At 38.5% G+C, this 22,413-nt stretch overlaps 1 protein-coding gene across 5 annotated transcripts in view; it reads left to right on the plus strand.

Annotated features, from left to right (window-relative positions):
* The window catches only part of TAFA2 (TAFA chemokine like family member 2), a 515,454-nt gene that overhangs the window by 445,975 nt on the left and 47,066 nt on the right, over window positions 1–22,413 (plus strand). For all 5 annotated transcript variants that reach the window (XR_009265588.1, XM_058742176.1, XM_058742175.1 and 2 more), the window contains 2 exons: window positions 19,479–19,631; window positions 20,885–21,009. Coding sequence is in view for 4 of the 5 variants with exons in the window: in XM_058742176.1 (XP_058598159.1) it covers window positions 19,479–19,631; window positions 20,885–21,009 (278 nt within the window). In the remaining variant the exon portion in view is untranslated. The remainder of the gene's footprint in view (window positions 1–19,478; window positions 19,632–20,884; window positions 21,010–22,413) is intronic.

The following is a 22,413-nucleotide window of genomic DNA, read 5'->3' on the forward strand; positions in this document are numbered from 1 at the left end:
ATTTGGGGAGACTGGTCAATGTGATTATCTGGGGCCATCTGTGTCTGCTAATTGGTGAATATCAAAGTTAGCCTCCTAACCTGTCACAGAGACTGGGAGACAGAAGCTCTGTCTTCCTTGATGGTTGCATTTCAAAGGAATGTCTCCAGGGTCCTTGAGAAAGATATTCTTGGGTTATAAAATGGGCAAAAGCCTGGGGAAAGATTTACATTTCAAAGAGGCAGAGAAAGAATCTACAAGTGCATATTTTCTAAAGTAAGTTTTGTAAGAAAAGGGAGGTCAGAGATATACAGTCTGGGCAAAGCCTGTCTCAGGTTCAGTCAGGCTGAGGAGAACCATAAGATCATCTTGGCCATCCACTTTCCACACTCTTCCCCTTTCTAACGCCACCTACAAGCTCTCCAGCCTGCTGAAGAACATTATAAAATGTTTGGTTCTTACTGCATTGACTGTAGTTGACCTGATATCCCTGTATTATTAGTTTCTTGCATTTATGATACATGCTCTGCCCTCACAGAGGTATGTGTGTTAGCATTTATCCTACCTCAACCTTATGTGCCTTCTCTCCCAATTTTAATCTAATTTCTGCCATTTGTTCCACATGCTCTCTGGCTTGGAATCACATACATTATGTTCTGGGATACTTGACATTGTTTCCGTTTGCATTTAATGATTTTACATATCGTAACTTTCTGTATTTGATGTCCTCAAACACACCTCTGAACACAATGTTATTTATACCTCCGGATATAAGGTTTTGTCTAAAACCCACATAGTACTGGGCTGCATGCCTTCGTGAATAGAGATGTTACATATTGGGGGTTAATATCTGTAGTCACAAAACAAAGGAAAAGAAGATGTCATAGATGCAGAGCAAGAGGAAACCACCTGTGTTGTATCTGGGAGGCTTCAAGCCCAGCCAATATAATCTAGGCTTTTCAGAGAAAACATGTGGCTGAGTTTTCAGAGTGCAAAAATCCCTATGCCCATGTAGGAAAACCTGTTCCCTACCGATTGACTTTAGTCTCTTCTATGATGAGGGAATGTGGGGCAAGCTGAGGGCAAAGTACAGGCTAACGGCATTCCCCCTACCCCCCCAGGTGGAATATGTATGATATTCCTCAGATACTCCTGGCTACCCAAGAACAAAGGAAAGGGGTTTAAGTGCTTGCCTGGTGATGTGGGGAACCAAGGTAAATGAAAAATTAAATTCACTTCCTGCCTACAGCCCATTGACAAGTCCTTGAAGCTGGCAGAGTGACCTCCTTCTAGGAGCTCAGCTGCCTCACTGATGACACTTGGCTAGGGGCCAAAGACAATCTTAGCTTAACATTATCCCAGCCCCCAGGATCCTGTAAGTCTACTTTAATATATAAAACTTCCTTTGGAAACTTCCTTTATCTGAACTCCCCCAAGATATATGCTGGCAATCATAGTCCAAGTTTATGGCCTCTGATACAGATCTGAAGGGTCTCATGACTAAGGTTTTACTAAATGATAATAAATGGTGTTTTCCTAACAACAGCTACCCCCTCAAGGTCTTGGAAACCTTGCTTTCAAAATTCCCTAAAGACCTACTCTATCCCTAACCCCCTCCCAAACTGAGTGCATGTAATCAGTTACCCGTCATAACCCCAGTGCAGCTCTTTCTGCCCACGGGTCCTGTCCCAATGCTTTAATAAAATTACCTTTTTGCACCAAAGACATCTTCAAAAATTCTTTCTTGGCCGTCAGCTCAAAACCCCGCACCATCACCCCAAAACTTCATCACTAGGATTTTAGTCTCCCCTGCCCCCAACCCCAATGCGAGACTTCATAGGACATAATGACCCAGATCAGCACATTTTCAAAAGCCTGGGTATTTAGGCTAGAATAACACCATAGTTAGCAAGGGCAGGCTTTAGCAGAACAGTTCAGAGTGAGCGTTGGCAGTGATTATATGTTCCAGTTTGCATCTACACAGCTCCAGTTAACACCTATTATTCCAATATAATCATTAATAGCAAATCTATTTACTTTTCAAATGGCTCCTGACGTGGATCATAAATTATATGGTCACTGGAGCTTGTTCACTCCATGTACTGATCCCTTCTGAGGGTCCTCTACTAGCATGTGCTGAAGGTGCGTCTCCTTATTCAATCATGCTTTCAGGTGTGCAATTATTGGATTACATTTTCTCATTCTCTCTGTCTCTCACACATATACACATATTCACATGATGGACACCACTACTCCAAGGGAAAAAATGTGCTTTTTAGACTGACTACCTTTTAAGTGTAATTTGAGGGAAAAAAATGTCTTAAATGCAACATGACATAAAAAGATACCTGCTCACAGTGAACAAACAGCTTTACATTGCGATGTAAAGCACAATTCACTCTCCATTGGGACTCACTGCTTTGTGTTTTCAAAAGACAGAAATGTGGTGGTGACCATTTATTACAGAAAATTGGCCAAAGCTTTGAAAACATAACTCCCCCCCCCCACCTTTTTAACTAATTACATTTTAAAGCAAGTTACCCTCTCTTGTCAGACTCTGTAAGCAAAGGGGAACTAGTAAGATGATTTATTTTCCTTTCTTGGTCTGCAGCTAATTCTAAGAGGCAGATATGAAGTAGATGGTCAACAAAAGGGTTATTCTTCCAGTTTCAAGTGGACTTTGGCACTCACATTTCCCAAAAGCAGAAATTGAAGCTTAGAGCAATTACCTAGTTTGTTCAACACACAGCTAATGAACAAGAGGACTGGGGCTTAACTCCAGGTTAATCTAATTCCACAGCCTGTGTCCTGAACTGGCCCCCTATATTGCCTTTCCCTGTCATAGTTCAATGTTATCTTCTCCATGAGGGGAGGGACTTTGGCTTCCCTGTGTTTGGCAAATCACAGGTGTTTGTAAATATATGAATGACTAAAGTCACACATGAGAGGGAGAGGGAATAAGAACAAAAGACGGCATCTGAGGGAGGCACAGTGTTGGATGTGTATGTTCACAAGTCATCATGAGGATGCTCACTGAGAGTCCTGGGTGAGAACCAGTGCAGCACCGGCAGACGGATAGAATGAGGTAACAAGGTTTAAGAGCGGGGGTTTGGCAGTGGAACAGTTTGGCAGTTGAGTAGCTTCCTTGCCTCTCAGAGACAGTGCGGGGCAGCAGTCAAGGTGTGAGCTTCAAATTCAGTTAAGCCTAAGGTAGAGCCCTTTAAAATATCTCCAAAAATCCAGTATAGAAGTAACCATTTTACATTCAGGATCCCATTTCATCCTCACAACAGTTTTATGAGGTAGATACTGCTATTCCTATGTTATCACCGAGTCCCTTGAGACTTTGGAGTGAAGTAACTTGAGCAAAAATCATGCACAAGAGGTCACCTTTCCAACTTGGGTCTGAGTCTGACACTAGAGAATGAACTCTCAGGGGGCTTCATGAGAATACCATAACCACCAAGGCAGATGTTACCATGAACACCAGTGTCCCTCTCACTCCCCATGGATGACAATACCTCCTCCTTGTCCACAGGTGTTAAGCAAAATGTCATTTCTATCAGTGGCAATCATTTACAGAATACTTGCTGTGGCCAAATGCTGTTGCGCGCACTTTAGATACATTAAGTCCTCAGAACAGTGCTATGGGCCGACACTATGGTTGTGCCTTATTTTACAGAAGAGGAAACTGAGATGAGGTTACTTAACCTGTCAAAAATGATGCGGGAAGTAAATGGCAGAGCTGGAATTGGAACCCATATAGCTTGGCTCCAGAATCTGTGTTTTCATAATTACTACTTAACTATGTTATCTACCGACTCTCAAAGAGGTAACTTGCTGAGGACTAGATCCTTAAATTAGCTTCACTTAAAACCATTGCCACCTGTGTACCTCTCCTCCTGAGGAATGTTCTCACAAGGATAATAGGAGTCTCTGGATTAGTAATAATGATGATAATAACAACAGCCAATGATCACTGAGCACTGTCTATGTGCTGGACATGGTGTTAAGAGCCTTCCCTATTCTTAATCTTCTCAACAATAATGTGAAGTTAGCTTATTATTCTTGGTGTACAGATGAGGAAACTGAAGCTTGGACGTTACTTTGCTCAGTCACACAGCTACTGACAGCTGTGGAAAAGCTGGCATCTGTCTGATTTTTACCTTGAACATCCCAGAAGCTCTGCTGCCTCCCACAGAGGGGTGTTTTAGCTTTTGATTCATTAATTAGTTTTGCTGGGTGGTGTCCATTTTAAGCTGCCCAGGAGGGCATGTTATTGTACGTGCTCACTTCACCCTCAGGAGAAAAAGGCAAATTATTAAAAGAACAACAGAACACCAGTGACCTCTTCAAGAATTCCTGGGATGCCAGTCAGTATACGTTGTACATATTTCACACTATGTCTTGTTGTTTGTTTTTTGTTTGTTTGGGTTTTTCTTTCTTTTTGTTTTGCATCTGTATAAAGCTATACTCCAACACACCTGAGAACTGAATGCTTATGATCATGGCCAAGATTAACATAAATGATATTTAGGAGATACTGTTTAAAAAAAGCAAGATAAGTGGGGGGCATCTGGGTGGCTCAGTCAGTTGAGCATCTGACTTCATGATCTCACAGTTTGTGAGTTTGAGCCCCACATTGACCTGGTTGCTGTCAGCAGAGAGCCTGCTTTGGATCCTCTGTCCCCCTTTCTCTGTCCCTGTCCTGCTTGTGCTGTCTCTCACAAAAATAAGTAAACATTCAAAAAAAAATTTTTTTAAAAAGGCAAGGTAAGTGTTTTAGAATGTTTTATATGAGAGGGTACTTGGGTGGCTCAGTTGGTTAGGCATCCGACTTCAGCTCAGGTCATGATCTGAGGCAGGGTTCATGAGTTTGAGCCCTGCATTGGGTTCTCTGTCCACTTCGGATCATCTGTCTCCCTCTCTCTCAAAAATAAATATTAAAAAAAAGTTTTATATTAGAAATATTTCAATATAGCATTCTAGATAGTATATGTGGTATGGTTAAATGTACTCATGTAAACAAAACACAAATATGTACCTCTCTGTATTGTTATTAAGAATGTACATAAAGTTATAGAAATTTAAAATCAGAGATAACATAGAGATCATCTAGTCTAGATCAGGAAACTAAGTGAGGCCAATGTTGCTGACTTGACATGTCAACTTTCAGGCATCTCACAAAATTCAGATTAAGCATCACCTTCTTTAAAAATTATTCCCTCGGGGCACCTGGATGGCTCAGTAAGTCAAGTGTCCGACTTTGGTTTAGGTCATGGTCTCATGGTGTCATGATCTCATGGTTCGTGGGTTTGAGCCCTGCGTTGGGCTCTGTGCTGACAGCTCAGGGCCTGGAGCCCACTTTGGATTCTGTGTCCCTTCTCTCTCTCTGCCCTTCCCCTGCTCACACTCTGTCTCTCTCAAAAATAAATAAACATTAAAAAAAAATTCCCTACTCTTCTTCACAAATTATTTCCTATTTCGTTTCTCATGCCTGCCCCTCATTGGGTGGGATTATTATTATTTTTTAAAACTCTTAGTACATTCTGTGGCTCCTGGTATCATGGCCCCTTAATCCTTTATTTTCTTTTTGTATACATGATGCCCTCCTGCTACGGCCTGCTGAGATCCATGAAAACAGGTAGAGTTTTTCCTTTGGTCTGTATTCTGGGGAGACAGCACAATGCCTACAGCACAATGCCTGGCACTGAGTCAGTGTTGGATGCGTCTTCAGTGTGTGAATGAGTTGGCAGAGCTCTCTTGGTTAGTTAGTAATGGAGTACAAATGAGGATGTAGATTTTCCAACTCACCAACCAGTGATGCTCTCACTATACTTTGCTACTTCTCTATTCTAATTTGAATTTCACATCATTAATGAATTCTAAAGTCATTTTTTAAAAGGACATTTTCAGAAGCTATCAACAACAACAAAAAGCTTAACTGATACAGTGTAAATCCTTATCCAGTGAATAGGTAGTATGGCATGTAATTTCTCAAAAAGTTACTGGCATCTTTCTTCTAAAAACTGAAAAAAAGCCTCATCTAGTCTTCCTTAATAATTTGACTTAAGATTTATATCCTTTTGATCTAGAGTGACACTCACAACCTGGATGTTCCATATTGAAATTGCTGAAGTGTAGAGGAAAGATAATCTAAATTTGCTTTTCATGTCAATCACTGGGAACAAAGCAAATCTGTGTGTGAGAACAGATTTTGTTGGAAGGCAAAGATTTTGTTCATTCTTGAATGATACTGATTTCTTCTGCTTATAGGTGTCTTGCTGGCTTCAAAGAATACCCCATATGTAGAAAACCTCTTAGTATACTGAAGGGTATAGAATTATGAATCTGCAAAATTAGATAAAGGAAACAGTAAAACAGTAAAAGTTTTCCTTCTCTTAGGTGATAATTATTTCCTAAAATTAAAAGACTTTAGTGCCTCTATCCCTCTGATTTGTACATATAGCACACCATAGATTACATTTTTAGAGAGGAGAAGATACTGAGAGATCCTTCTAATTTTGTAGTTGAGGAAACTGAAATCCAAATAATTGAGTTTTCAAAGAATTGTCCTGACCAATTTGGGACCAAAATCAAGGTTTTGGGGGGAAGAACAGAAAGTCATAATCCTCAGATGAGTAAGTTTTCATTGACTACATTGGAGGTTTCTTCTGTTATATGCCAATACTATTGGTTGAGATACTTTTAGCTGACTTTATACTTTTTTTCCCCATTATGACATGATATTAAATCATCTGTCATCATAGCCAACTTCCTTATTTTACAGATAACTTGTTACTTCGGGAGATAACTGATTTACCAAAGATTAAATAGTTCATGGTAGTGCTATAAATAGAAACTAGGACTTTCCATCTCCCAATCCAGGGCTCACTGAGTGTATCTCTCCTCCTGAAACCCTACTTGGCTCTCTAGTAGAACAAATTAAGCACATATACACACACCACCACAAAATGACAAGGTCAAATGTTTTTACAATTTCTAGTAAGTTCATCTAAGCATGCATTTGGAAAAATGATTCAATTTACTGTTTTTTTCTCTTTTGAGAACTCTTATAGTAAATCACCTATTTATTCATTTATTCATCAAGCATATTGATTTTTCTATTATGGATCTCAAACTGTGCCTCAAGCTGGGGATTCAGAGATGAATAATCATGAATTTGGGTCTCACAATTTAGTAGAGAAAAACAGAGATATAAAAAGTAAATATAGAACACTGTTACAGGTATTGCAGAAAAAGTAAGAAAATGTTATTCAGAGGACAGAGTGGTTCAGTCTACCTGAGGAGTTAACAGCTTCAAAGAGTAGATGTTGTGATGTTCTGAGTTTGAAAGAAGGGGTAGAAGTTTCCTGGAGATAAAAAGTGGGCAAGGATTCAAGAGTGATAGGTAGCCTGAGCAAAGATATAATAATAAGATTCTAAAAATAGTTTATAGGATTTTAGTGGGGTGTGCAACAAGAGTGCCTATGAAATTGTGGCTGGAGGATGGACCAGTGGAGAAATGCTTGGGCTGTGCCAAGAGTATGACTGTATCCTACAAAAAAAAATGAAGAGCTAGGAACAGTTTACACTCTGGGCTTAGTTTTAAGGAGATCTACTGTAATATAATGCATATGTTTATGTGTGTGTAAGGGAACAAGTTAGCAAATAGGGAGACCAGTCCTGGCCCCTGATGGTTATGCAAGGAAAAGATGCTAAAGGTGCTTAAGCCAAGTCAGTAGAAGTGAAGTTGTGGAAGGGGTAGAAATTAGGGAGTACAGAGGCAGAATGAGAGGAATGTGGTGAACAGAGATGTGGGGGTTAGGTAATGGAAGTGAGATTGAATGGAAAATTAAGACAGCTGAGTTCTAATTATGGATCTTCCACTCTCTAGCTCTGTGATCTTGCGCTAGTGAATATTGTAGATGTTTTCTAACCATCAATTTCCTTTTTGTAAAATGGCAAGGTAGGATTTTACCTCTATTTTTCTTTAAGTCTCTACAAATTGATGGTTCTCTCTTAGATACTTGTATTATATAAATAGAATCAAGGATCTAAGTAAGGTCATCTTAGCCTCTATAATAATTATAGCTAACATTTATTCTTCATCAAAATATAAGCATCATTATGAATGTCAACTCAGTGGATCCTCATTACAACCCTTTATGGTAGATGATATTATAATTACCATTTTACAGATGAGTAGCTGAAGCATAGAGACTTGAAAAAATTTTTTTAGATCATATCTTTTTGTTCTCTGTCAGTCCATTCAGGCTGTCTATAGCAAAATACCAGAGACTGGCCTATAAACGAGAGAAATTTATTGCTCACGGTTCTGGAGGCTAGAAGCCCTAGATCAGGGTGCCTGCATGGTATAGTGAGAACCCTTCTCGGGGATGCTGACTTCACTTTGTACCCTCACATTGCAAAAGGGGTGAGCTAGCTCTTGGGGGCTTCTTTTGTATCAGCAGTAAACTTAATCAACTTCCAAAGGTGTTACCTCTTAATACCATCACCTTGGGCATACCTTTTTTAACATTTGACTTTTGCAGGGACACAAACATTCAAAACACAGCACTGCTCTTTTGATTCACTGTATAAACTCCCTTAAGAAGCATTTGTGCTCTACCTGACTCTTTCCTATTTCCAATAATAGGAATATTATTGCATATTGGTTAATACTTGCTATTGTAACAGATACACCTCTAAATCTCATTGACTTAACACAGCTTGTTTCTTGTGCATGTGAAACCGGTTAGTGTCAGGGGCTGGATCTTTCCTTGATACAGTCATTCAGGGTCACAGGCTGATGGTAGCTCTTCAAGGTCACCTTTGGCACTGACATCTGTATGAAAGAGGAAGAGGGAGAGTGGCTGACAAAGTAGGTTTTCATAGACCTGTTCTTGAAGACATATAACTTCTGCCTATATTCCATGTGTCACATGCAAGAAAGAATAGAAAATGTAGTCAGTCTAGTTGTATGCCCAGAAGAAAAGAAAAAGAAGGCTTGGTGAACAGTTAGGCACTCTCTTTTGAAGCTGGGACTTGAGCCTAGACCATCTGGCATCAGAATCCTCACCCAGGACTCCTGGGTGGCTCAGTAAGTTAAGCATCTGACTCTTGATTTTGGCTAAGATCATGATCTCACAGTTCTTCGGATCGAGCCCTGCATCAGGCTCTGCACTGACAGCATGGAGCCTGCTTGGGGTTGTTTCTCTCCCTCTCTCTCTCTGCCCCTCCCCTGCTCACACTCTCTGTCTCTTAAAAACAAATATCTAAAAAAAATCCTCACCCAAACCACTGTGCTATATTACCTTTTGGATTTGATTGCTTTCATGGAATTGACAGTAATCAAACTGTTTTGTACATAAAACAATATAAGGATGCAGGTTGACTTTATAGTGCATATTCTGTGTAGTTAAGATTTGTGACTTCACACAGATAAGAAATATATTCAAAATATAAATTTCATAAACTCCCTTCTCAGTTTCTCATTAAGTTCAGTGAATTAATAGACTTAATTTATGTTAGTTTGAAGCAGTTAAAAAATCTTTTACTTTGACTTTCATTTTCTGATAGGTCTAATATATTGTACCCATTATAATGAAACTTAGTCATTTCATAAATTCCAAGAATTTTAGAATTGGAAGGAACTTTCAATTCTAAATTACCACTAAAACTAGTCTGATTTCTTCATTTTGCAGGAGAGGAAAGATACCCAGAGACCTAAATGACCTACTCCACATTACACTCTTCAGAGACAGAGAACTATTCATCAGAGCCCAAATATCCCAGCTTTCTTGTGCCTGCTTTTCTACTCATCATGTCATTTTCCTCAAGAAGCTCTTGGGCTGTGCTACCCTCCTCCCAGGGACACTCACAGGAATATTATTAATCATAAAAGAACAGCATGACTCTTACAGTTTATAGGAATTGGGGATGTTCTGATTCTTCACATTTTTTAAATGTGTATGTAATTTGGGATTAAGCAGAAAATCTGCTTTTAAACGTTTGACATTAGAAACATTTAAAAAAGCACAACAGGCCATTTTCCTGTCTGAGCAATTCAAGATGGCCTCAGGGTCATGACTTGAAATGTCGAATTTTCATTATGAGGGAAATGTAGAAAGTGGATTGGGCATTTCTTGGATCCTACTTTGAAAAGGTACACACTTGTCTCCTGCTCTTACAAGTGGGGACAGAGATAATTCTAGCTGATAATTAGCTTGTGTGAATAATAACTTCAATTAGAAAAAAAGAGAGAATTACCCTGGCCAGCACATTTTTGGGTCAAAGAACACAAACATCATGAAATTACCTTGGGAAAAAAAAAAAGAGGTTCATTGAAACTTATTCTCTAAAGTATTTCAGGAATGCAGGAAAATTTTCAGGAAGACCTGAGGAAGGGCAAACACCAAGGCAGCTTGTCGGACTACTCATTCTCTTATCTCTAACCTCGCTTTGTATCTGTGGTTAGTTCCGTTTCTCGTCTGCTTCCTCTGAGTCCCATCACCGTGACACATACACACATCTCTCCGTGGGTCACCTGATTCTGAATGCCAGATGACCTTTGGCTCAAGTGCCCATTTCCATGTGGCAGTTTGGTGGCTTTCATTTCAAATTTCCAGCCAGAGGGATTTGATTCGTCCAGTTTCTGTTCTTCAGAGCACGCATTACCAGCAGAAGTTCTGGACAGTTTATAAAGAGACCACTATTCTGTGAGGTTTGTCTCCCTCAACATCAATTCTCATTTAAAATGTGGATGTAGGGGTGCCTGGATGGCTCAGTCAGTTAAGCATCCTCTTGGTTTCAGCTCAGGTCATGATCTCACAATTTGTGGGATGGAGTCCCATGTAGAGCTCCAAAATGATAATGTGGAGCCTGCTTGGGATTCTCTCTCCCTTCCTCTCTGCCTCTCCCCTGCTCATTCACAATTGCTCATGTGTGTGCATTCTCTGTCTCTCAAAAATAAATAAATATTAAAAGAATGTGGATGTAGAAGATGTTCATGATTGAGTTGAGGGGCAACATGTCTAAAATTCTCTCAAGAGTGGATCTTCTTCTGTTCTACCTCTTTCTCTTAAAATAGATTGGTGGACATCCTCTGGTTGAGAGCTTTCTCTTAATAGAAATGGTACTGTTAGTGGGGTTATTATCCTTTAGTGGCAATCTTTTTTCCCCCAATGACTGTTTTTCAGATAAAAACGGAGCAGTTTTAGAAAACAGGCTTTGTAAAAATGTCACCAGCACTTGGCTATTTCCTCCCTGATCATTTTGACTTCATAAATTATGTGAACTTTTGAAATTTCATTGAGCTCTTTAAATAACCATTTCTTTTAATTAGATTGCTTTAGCATGAAAGTCTAAAAATGTGCCCTATTTTCTCCTTCTAATGAATTAAAGTGAGAAATTAGCTGTCTTAAGAAGTTTTTGTTTCAGCACATTTTTTCCATTCAAAGTGATTTACAGCAACCTAAATCCACTAACTAGCTTGCATTTCAGATGTCTATTGGTGCATGTAGGTGATGCTTTATTTCTGCTTAGAAGGTGTAATGCAGACTCTCCGGGGAGCTAGTCAAGCTGGGTAAAACTATTAAATAGGAGTGTACGGAGACAAACAAAATTTTGGAATCAATGAGACAAATCAGAATACAAATAAGAACTGAAATCTAATGGAAAGGAAACCAACTAGGAACAAATTCACAACTTGATGCTAAATTTACTGTTCTGTAGCTTACGTGTCAAATTAAGTATTTTTTTACATGCATCTCATGTCAACACAATTAAGTATATATATAGATTTTTTGAAATATCAAATTAGAACTTTTAGAAAATGTAGATAATTTTCCCTAGCTTTCGTGTCTTTGTAACTTATATATGTTCCATCATTTCGTATTCGTTAATTACATTAATAGTAAAAACAAATTTAATTAATATTGCAGTAATGCTGTACAATTTAAAAGCAGTTTCATATAAATTGTCTCATGTGGTCTTCACAAGGACTTTGTGGAGCCATTTTAGAGATGTACGAAGCAGTTCTTTGGTGAATGGATTTGCTTAAGGGCTTACTTAAGTACAGTGTAGGTATAGCAAGACTTGGACTGGGGTATTTGAGCTCCAGAGCCCATGTCCCTTTGAGGCTACCAAGCATCGCTTGTGGGGGAACATGTCCTGTATACCTCCAGTCATCTGGAACTGGAGATTGTTGATGCGTGTGGAGCATTACAGAAAAGGCACTGTAGGATAGTGTTTAAGATGATGGTTTCTGAAAGCAGACTGCCTGGATTCTCATCTCTGGTTTTTCTCTTACTAGCTAGCTATTTTACTTAATATTTCTGGGGCTCAGCTTCTTCATTTGTAAATTGGGGATAATTTTATCTTCTTCTCCAGTGGTTGTTGTAATGATAAAATGGAATAATGCCTGGCATACCGTGAATATTCAATAAATGGTAGCAGTAATCATTATTTTATACATTGTTTTCAGAGTGAATAATTCATATATAGAGAATGTGATATGTGTAGCTCTGTGCTCTTATTAACCTAAGGCCAGCAAACACTACTCAAGGTGAAATGATTTGCATAAATATTATTCTTTGGTGTACCAATTTTTCATACCCATACGTTTATAGCTGATTCACAGTTGATGAATAAAATGTGACCATATTAACATATGTATAAACCTACGTGTGTGTATATATATATGTATATATGTGTGTGTGTGTGTGTGTGTATATATATATATATATATATATATATATATATATATACACATATATAATTATGTGTATGGGCATAATTTTTACAAGGCTTGTGTGTGTATATATATGTATATACATATACATACATAATTATGTGTATGGCCATATAATTTTTAAAAAGCTATGCATGCATACAGAGCAAATGTTATTTCATTCAATTTTTTTCCCCCCTCTGGAGAAATTCCTTTCAGTAGGTAAAAAAGTAGTTGAAAACAACAAACGTTTGCTAAAATTCCTTATAGGACTTCATGCCACAGAATTTACCAGTCACAATAGCTTTAGAAAACTTTCAGGAGTCTTGAGACATGATTTAAGAGGCAGTATCTTTTTTTTTAAAAGTTTATTTTTCTTGAAAGCGAGAGAGTACAAGCAAGTGGGGGAGGGACAGAGAGAGAGAGGGAGAGAGAGAATCCCAGGCAGGCTCCTGCATTGTCAGTGCAGAGCCCAGTATGGGGCTTGAACTCATGAACCATGAGTTCATGGCGTGAGCTGAAGTCAGACACGTAACCGACTGAGCCACCCAGTTGCCCTGTAAGGCAAGGTGAGTTTCTCACCAGGAAACTCAACCTGGATGTCTGTACATTTTCTTTTCTATCTTAAGGTCATGTTCTGGGGGTACTCTAGGCTAATGATCCTATTGTTGAAATGAAACATAGGGTAATAACCTTGGAAGGCAACAATTAGAGCTGTGTAAAACTTGATATCCCTGTTTTCATAAGAATTAACGTTTCATAAGAGTTATGTGTCTCTAGCATCCTTTCGCAATAATGTAGGAGGCAACACTTGGTGTTTATGCATCACATCCAGGGAGGAAAAAATAGAATAGAAGAAAGGTGTTTTTTATTTGCTTGTGCCTGACTTGGGAATTGTGACATGAAGAAAATTGTTTGTTTGTTCTTTTTTCATTTAAATCTTCTCCAGGGGGTCTTTCATTATTTTAATATGATGCTAACTGTCTGTGAAGCCTATTTTGTTAATTTGGAAAGCCCTGATATTTGATTAGGTTAGTTTATCATGGAGCTCTGTCTGAATCTGTGTAGAGAATTCTAGTAACTGCTGGAATTTCCTACAGTCTCATTAACCTTTTAAGGAAAACCACGGGAATTAGTTTTATTTTCTTAAATTGCTTGTTTACCATTTATTAAACACATATCACATGCTGGGCAGTTTACATGAAAAATCAGTCTTTGTATATAAGAATCTGGTTATCATAAGACATTAGACATATAGATAAATAAGAAAACTATGTATATGTATATACTGGCCATGCTTAGATGAACTAAATTCTGCTAGAAGTTTCACTTCCGCATTTTGAGGTGTCTTGTTTCACTTGGCATATTTACCGGCTTGTATGATAACGTACTGGACCATATTCTTCCTACCCATGCCTTCAAACACTGTGAGTATATTACCCATCCATCCATCCATCCATCCATCCACTTACCTATCATCTATTCTATTTTAAAAAGGTTAATTAACACTCTCTCATTTCTCCACAAAAGAAGCTTTACAACTTCAGTTTTAATAAGAAGAACAAACGCTGAGAGAGATGTTTTTACTCAGTCTCATTTCTCACCAGGAAACTCAACCTGTATGTCTGTACATTTTCTTTTCTTTCCTCAATGAAGAGAAAGGTCACGGCAGCAAAGCCCGTGTCTGTCAGGCTTGCTTTTCCTGGTCAGCTTTATTATTAATCTCTTCATATTTAGTACCATGTTCTCTGAGGGGGAGGACATGTCTGTCAGTCTTCCCAGTGCAGCTCCTGCCTTCTCCTCCTCTTCATTATGCCATATGGGCATCATTTTACCTCCTTTCTCCTCAGACAAGAAAGCATAACTTCCTTCACTAGAGTCCTCACGTATCAAACCTAGCCAATGTAATTATCCAATCATGGAATAATTCTCTACAGTCCTTTATATAATATATAAACACTTTCCTTTATGCATTTTGCATTGACTCAGATAGAAGCTAGAATATGTTTTGAGATATGATGCTTCACTGGTTTATCCTCCAACTAATGCATTCTGAAAAATATATCCTACTAAAAAATCTAGGATGTGGTAGAAAGTACTACTATGTCCTCAGGGCGGGCTAAGTTTTGACACAGTAACCACAACAACCTCAAAACTTTAGAGCCTTCTAACAACTCAAGGCTTATTTCCCACTCAGGTCCATCATGGTTGGTGGGGACTCTGCTTCATGTCTCTTCGCTTGGAGACTCAGGTTGATGTAGTTCCCACTGTTAGGAACAGATTTGGTGGCTCGGGCTGGTAGGGAGGAATGTAGCGAATTACACACTAGCTTTTAAAGCGGCCACACAGACTGATATCCTTTGCTTTTGCTCATAAGTGACTGCTTTCATTTTACTTGAGCTTTCATTTCATTGGCCAGAGCAAGTCACATCACCACATCTAAAGTTAATGAGGTGGAAAAGTACAATATTACCATGTGTCCAGAAGAGAGAGAACCAGAAATATTTGGCAGTCAGCACTAATGTTTATTATGACTACCACAACTACTTTATCCTTTTATAGTTCTTATCAGGCAACGTAGAAATGAATTTTGGTACTGGCATTGGGAAGGGGACACCAGATGCAGAGTTTTTGCCTGTCCATCCCTTTCCAGTGTATGATAAACTCTCCTTATAACAAAGACGGTAAAATGGCTTTTGTGAGTGCTGAAATAGTGCCTCTTCTTTCAGGGGAGAGGTCAGTGGCCTGCTGCTCTGTGCTCCTGGTTGCCATTGTACTGTGGAAGGGACCAGAACCCCCACCACCTCAGGCTGTCCCCAGAGCTGTCTCAGCTCAGTGCTGAACAGAGTCACTAATAATCTCTTACCTCCAGCCTGGCTTCCATTCAAGGACTTGTAGGGCTGATCTCATGACCTACATCTCCGTTTTCCCGAATCACTATCAGAAGTCCAAGGATCCCAAATAATGATGACAGAGAGGGTCTTCTCCATTCCGCTCTGAAATCCCAGCCCTTCTTGCATCCTGCCATGTCCTCTGCAGTTTACAGTGTGCACCAGCCAGCTCCCTCAGGCGATCCTCCTACTCCTTCCCAGTACAATTACTTTCCTCTTTCTCAGATAACTATTGTATATCCTCTTTTTTCTTTTCAAGCAGCTCTCATATTTCATGGCAAAATTAGATGAAATTGGATAAGAAACTGCCTCACGTCCTCACCACCTAGTCTACTCACACCTACCTGCCTCGGTAGCTACACATCCGACCTTCACTCTTGTTAAAATGGATTAAGTATTTTCACATCAATTTATTGTTAACCCCCCAAGTGCTCCGAGTCTCAATTCCTTCTGCCTTCTCAAGAACATTCTTTTGTAATTACCCATCTTCTTTCCTATATTGTGCGTTTCTCTACCAGATCGTTCCAGCAAGCAAGCATGCCTTTATGGCATCCATTAAAAAAAAAAAATTCCCTTGACACCATGTTTCATTCCAACTATTGCTCGCTTCCTTCTTCCCTTAACAGAAAAGCTTCTTCGAAGAAATTTGTATAATTACACTGTTTTACATCCCATTCTCCAATAAACTTACTTTAATCATGCTTTTATTTTCACCATGCCTCTAAAATGATTTTTACTGTGATCAAATGCTAGCAATAGCTAACACAGAGTGCCTACTATAAGGCAGTCAGTGCTCTAAATACTTTATATCCATTAACTCATTTTAGCCTCAAACCAACCCTATAAAGATGGTGCTGTTAGTATCCCTCTTTTAGATAGGAAAAAAAAAATGCTATTCAGAGATACTGAATAATTTGCCCAAGGTCACACAGCTTTTCGGAGGAGCTTACATTTGAACCCAGCTACTCTGGTTTTCAAAGCTAGTACATGATATTACTTTTTTAATGGACAGTGATTTCTCTTTGCTTATTGAACCTTTCAGCAGCACTTGACAAAGCTGATCAAGCCCCTCCTTCTTGAAACATTTTGGTTTTTGGTTTTTCATGCTTTCATCCTGTGGTCTTTTTCTCTTACCTAATGCGCTGCTCTTTGTCAGTCTTTATTGTTGTCTTCCCCATTTCGGACTGAGGTTTTTTGACTATTCTTTCCCTTCTCTCACGGCAACTTTTCCATGGTAATTTGGTTTAGTCTGTGGCTTTAAATATCACCTATGAGCCTAGATTTCTTAAGTGTGTATCTGCAGCCCATGTCTCTTCCCTAAGCTCTGTTCATAAATGCCACTGCCTGATTTACATAGCTACTTGGGTGCCTTGTAATAATCTCAAATTTAACACTGACAATACAGAACTATAGATGTCTTAACCCCACCCAGCTATTGCCAGACCCCCCTATTCCCAGGCTTTCTCTATCTGCCAGAACCACCACTATATATGTATATGGTTCGTGTATAATTAACATACAGTGCTATATTAGTTTCAGGTATACAGTATAATGATTGAACAGTCCTACACATTGCTCAGTGCTCATCATGATGAATGTACCTTCACCTATTTCAACCCCCTACCCCCCAATCTCCCATCTGGCAAACATCAATTTGCAGGAACACCAATTTACCAACTTCTAATTGTTCAGGACAAGCTGAGGAGGAATCCTAATTCCTCCTTCACTCACAGCTCACATTCAATCCCCTAACAAGTCAGACAGCTCTACAGGGAAATACTCCTAATCTTCCACTTCTCCCCAACTCTGCTGCTATTAGTATAGCCTAAGTCCTATCCTTTATCTTTGAGACTCTTGCAAACTCTTTGTAACTGGTCTCCCTGATCTCACTCTTGCTTTCTTCAGTCCATTATTTAAAGAACAGTCTGAGCAAACTTCTAAAGCATTTATGAGATGGTACCATATCCACCCAGAGTATTTCCCTTGTGAAATCCAGTCCCCACACTGCAGCATCCCAGCCCCCACTTGATCTTCCTACATTTCTGACACAGTTCCATAGACCTCTCAACTGTTCAGCCACACTGTAGCCTGGGAACACAGCACACATTTCCCCATTTCGCCATTTCAGTTCCCTGTCACTTACTGCTTCTTTTCTTTGGAATGCTCTTCCTTTCCTAGATCTTCATAATAGATGCTTTCTTCTCACTCAGGTCATCATTAGATTAACTCACAGAAGTCTTCTCTGAGACTTACAAAAATATAATTTCCCTCCCTACTCTCACCTTATCCTACAGAAATTCCTTCCAGGAGCTTAAAAATCTAGTATTGGCTTTATGTCCCGCCTTTTTGTTGTTGTAGCCCCAGTACTCAGAAACATACCTCAGGTGTGATATTGACTCAAATAAAATCTGATTAAGTGAAGTGCAGTATAGAAAGCAGTATATGGACTTGGATGGCATAATGTGAAGCATTCAATAAATTAAAACAAACTGAATCATCCTTAGCTAAGAAAATGTTTTCTAGAGCATAAGAAGAAAAAATCTCGCTCTCAAGTTTTTAACTTTCCCACAGATAGCCTTCTGTTTGAATCAAACACCGAGACATCCCCATTTGTATCTTCAGTGGCAGGAAGATCTTTATGACATTGGAAATGGTATCTGCTTCTTGCAAATTCTTTTGAGAGTCGCATGTCAAAGCTGTATGTCACATCCAACTTTCTTGGACTCACATAGAGGGATGATGTTGACAATATGTGTGATTTGTTCTCTCTCACAAGAAAAATCTAAGGAAGGTACCTAACCTGAGTTACAGCACAGTGATACTCATACCCAAGGGGAAGATTAATATATGATGTACTGATCTCATTTACAAAATGGGCCTCGATATGTTTATAACATTAAACAACTTCAGATGTGCTTTTTATATCAATCACATTTTTTAAATTTCTGAAAGCATAGTGTTTCAACAGATGTTTGATTTTAAATTTGTTATTTTTAGCAGATGAAACTTCTTTATCATTTCACAGTAGGGTTAATACTTTGAAGATGAAATGCTGCAAAAAAGTGAGGGCAAACTAGAACCCTAACGTAACGTGATAAGTGAGGTCCAAAATTCTCAAGCACCCAGACCATTCAGTAGCCTTACTGCCAGGTTAACGCAATGGGTCGGGGACACTTAAAGCTGGCTGGATGGGGCTTCCAGGCTAGATATAAATCCATCCACATTCTGGCGACAGTTGTTGCTATTGGTGGCAGTTGTTCCCTCAGGAGGAACTGAAAGAAATGATTTTCAGGTCTGAAACTGGCTGGGACTTTCAGGAAAATGGCAGCAAGTTGAAGAATTCCCAATTAATTCATGCCCAGGGAAACTGGGCAGAAGAATACCTAGAAGATGGGTTCCACCCTGTACTTGCTTCCTGAAAAGAGGTTCCGTTTCTGGCCTTTGCACTCATCCCTAGAAGAACAACATAACCTTAATCCCTCCTCCCCCACTTTGAGACCAGGTCTGCTCTTAGCCCCACTGCAGGATACCTTGTCTATGGCTTTACTCTTCTTTGTTGGACAGAAAGTCATATGCAGATAAGTATGTTTTTGATGGCACCACATATTGTCTCTGTATTTCAGACTGTTCTAACAGCTCATCCTAATCTGGTCACTAATTGTTCCTGCTTCACCAAGCATTTACTGACAGAAATGGTCCTACCACATTTAGAAAAGAAATCAAATCTGCATTATGGAGTCAGCATCATTGTATTTCTAGTTTCATGCATGGTGGGTCCCTTATAGAGCAATATTTAATGTGCTTCTAATTAAAAAGGGGCAGGAGTATCCAAAGCTTTCTCAGCGTTGCCTTATCTCTTGTTTTTGTTTGTGCAGCTCACCATGTTAAAACGGGCACTTGTGAGGTGGTGGCACTCCACAGATGCTGTAATAAGAACAAGATAGAAGAGCGATCACAGACGGTCAAGTGTTCCTGCTTCCCCGGACAGGTGGCAGGCACCACACGAGCAGCTCCATCTTGTGTGGATGGTGAGACTTCTTTCATTGCTCCTTGTGGTTGTATAGCTGGTGACTCATTAGAACTGGAACCCCACTACAATGCTGTTGACTGTGGTCAATCCTGAGGGACCATACCATAAATCATGTGGCTGTGCAGAGATTATTTGGGGGGTATTCTGAAATCTGAAATCCTTTGGAAGGAGGTCGAAGACCTTACTCTGTTTTGTAATAAGGCATTATAATGAGGTTCCGACAAGTCCATGTGTTTCTTACTTTGATACCATGAAATACTGATTTGCCAGTGAAGGGCTTGTGTATGTAAATTAATTGGGAAAGGAAGGATGAAAATAATGGATTAAACAGTATGGTTGCCTAAGAACCCATGGATGGTTCTTAAGAATGAAAAAATAAGCACCATACAAATGAGCAAAGTTGTAGTTGTAGATTAAATTCACATGAAATATTGATTTTTATGGAGATCCATCAAAATATTAATTTCTTTATTGGAGGGTTCACCTAATTACAATAGGAGATAAATCTTTGTATGGGTCTATTTAATTGATATTATCATAGATAATTAAGTACTCATATTAGCATGGTTCATTCCTTGTGATGATGGTTAGTGCCCACATTAAAAAAATTACATTAATTCTGAGGGTTGCTGGAGGGGTTGTGGGAGGGGGGGATGGGCTAAATGGGTAAGGGGCATTAAGGAATCTACTCCTGAAATCATTGTTTCACTATATGCTAACTAATTTGGATGTAAATTTTAAAAAATAAAAAAATAAAATTTAAAAAAATACAAGAAAAAAAATCCCCCCCCAATTACATTAATTCTAATAGCCTCCTAATTTTAGCCTACTTGTGGGAAATATTACACTGATTCTAAAATACTATGAACTGGTAATAGGTTTATTTTTTTATATGTTTAGGTAAATAATTGCACACATATGCCTACAGAAGTCTCTTTCCAATGAAGCCTATATGTTCACATGAAAAAATCCTTCAACAATGTGCCTATAATTAACAATACTATTTGTTAAGAGAGTAGAGCTCATGTTAAGCGTTCTAACCACAATAAACTAAAATAGAAAATAAAAATTCTTTTAGTCAGAAAATCTAGAAAGATTCAGCCCCTTTGGACAAAAAGAGAAGCATGCTTCAAAACCCAATCTACCCAGTGATGGGGAAAATTGGTGCCCTTTTTTCCTCTTTAAATGTACATTCAGAGAATTAACTAGTCCAAATAGAAAACACTGAACTGATTTTTCTATCTCCTGTAGCTTCAATAGTGGAACAGAAATGGTGGTGCCATATGCAGCCATGTCTTGAGGGAGAGGAATGTAAAGTTCTTCCGGATCGGAAAGGATGGAGCTGTTCCTCTGGGAATAAAGTGAAAACAACTAGGGTAAGTGGACAGCCAGCTTGGGAAAGCAAAAGGTCTCTGAATTTATAGAGCATGGGAAACTGTAGTAACATGGTTAAGTGGTGGTTGTAGAACAAAGACTTTTCCATACTACATTTCCGCCCACCCCCTCCATTTTCTTCCTAATTCATTTTCTCATAGCACATTTTTATTTCACTCAGAATAACATCTTCTATAGATTTCCATAAACTGTCATGTTATTTAATAAATTAATGTTATTTGTTCCTTCATGAGATACTTACAATAATGTGAAATCCCCTGAGGATGCATGTTAAATGCTGGGAAGGTAACCCCGATCTTTAATTCTAATGGACAGTAATTTGAATAAATTCTGGGAAAAAAAAAAAACCAAAAAACCAAAACCAAAACAAACCTTATTTCAATTTCCCAGTGAAGATTCTTTCATTTTCATGAAAGTAATTATTTTGATCTCCCTGATTTCTGGGTCAGTAAATAGTTTTCTAATGGTTAACTCTGTAATCATTGTAATGAGTTATCTAGAGTAGTTTCTAAATCTCAGGGTCAATATGAAAGGAATACTCTTCAGACAATGATGTATTTCATTTTGCAATGATTGACTTCTGGGACATGGTAGAGAAGTGAACAATGGTTAGATTTATTCTCTAATTTCCTAATTAGCTCCATGGATATTCTGGACTGGCAGAATTTAAATTCTTTGTAGAATCAGCAAATGAAAGTTCTGTCTTGTTTTGCTTTTTGCTTTGAGGGGAAAGCAGACTATTGATTAGAATTGGATAATTGGAGACAAGAACAGAATAATGATATAAGGTGATACTTTATAAAAAGTAACATAAAACCAGAGACTGGTTAATTTACCATAGTGTTTAATAATAGCAGTTTTTTAAAAAACCTTGTCTGGACCTATTCAAGAGGATTATTTTTAAAATCCCATGAGATATATAATTCAGTCTGTTGAATAACATGTTTAGTGCATTGACTGTTCACACATACACAAAACTACGTTTCCAACAGCAAAAATAATAACTTTATACTTTGTCAAATTATTCATGACTGTATCTGTTGGCTAAATGCTGACACACTTTTACAAAACCCATAGACTGTATGATCAGTTAATTAGAATAATTGTATTATTCAGTCAGTTAGCACATGATATCAACTATATTGTTTTGTTAAAAAACATCCTGGCAATATAAAATTTCCTTATAAGTTATTTATAGCATGGGAATATTTCCTTCCTAACACTATTAATTCTTAGTCCAAAATAGCACTCATGGAAATTCACTGAAGATTTGAGATTCTGAAGCAAATTAAAAAAAAAAAAATAGCACTCTACAACTAAACTTAGCTTTTTATTACTTTGGTGGACATGGGGAAGCTAACATTTATTGGATACTTAAAACATAT

Source organism: Neofelis nebulosa, chromosome 8 (genome assembly GCF_028018385.1).
Source record: "Neofelis nebulosa isolate mNeoNeb1 chromosome 8, mNeoNeb1.pri, whole genome shotgun sequence".
In the NCBI taxonomy this organism is placed as follows: domain Eukaryota; kingdom Metazoa; phylum Chordata; class Mammalia; order Carnivora; family Felidae; genus Neofelis; species Neofelis nebulosa.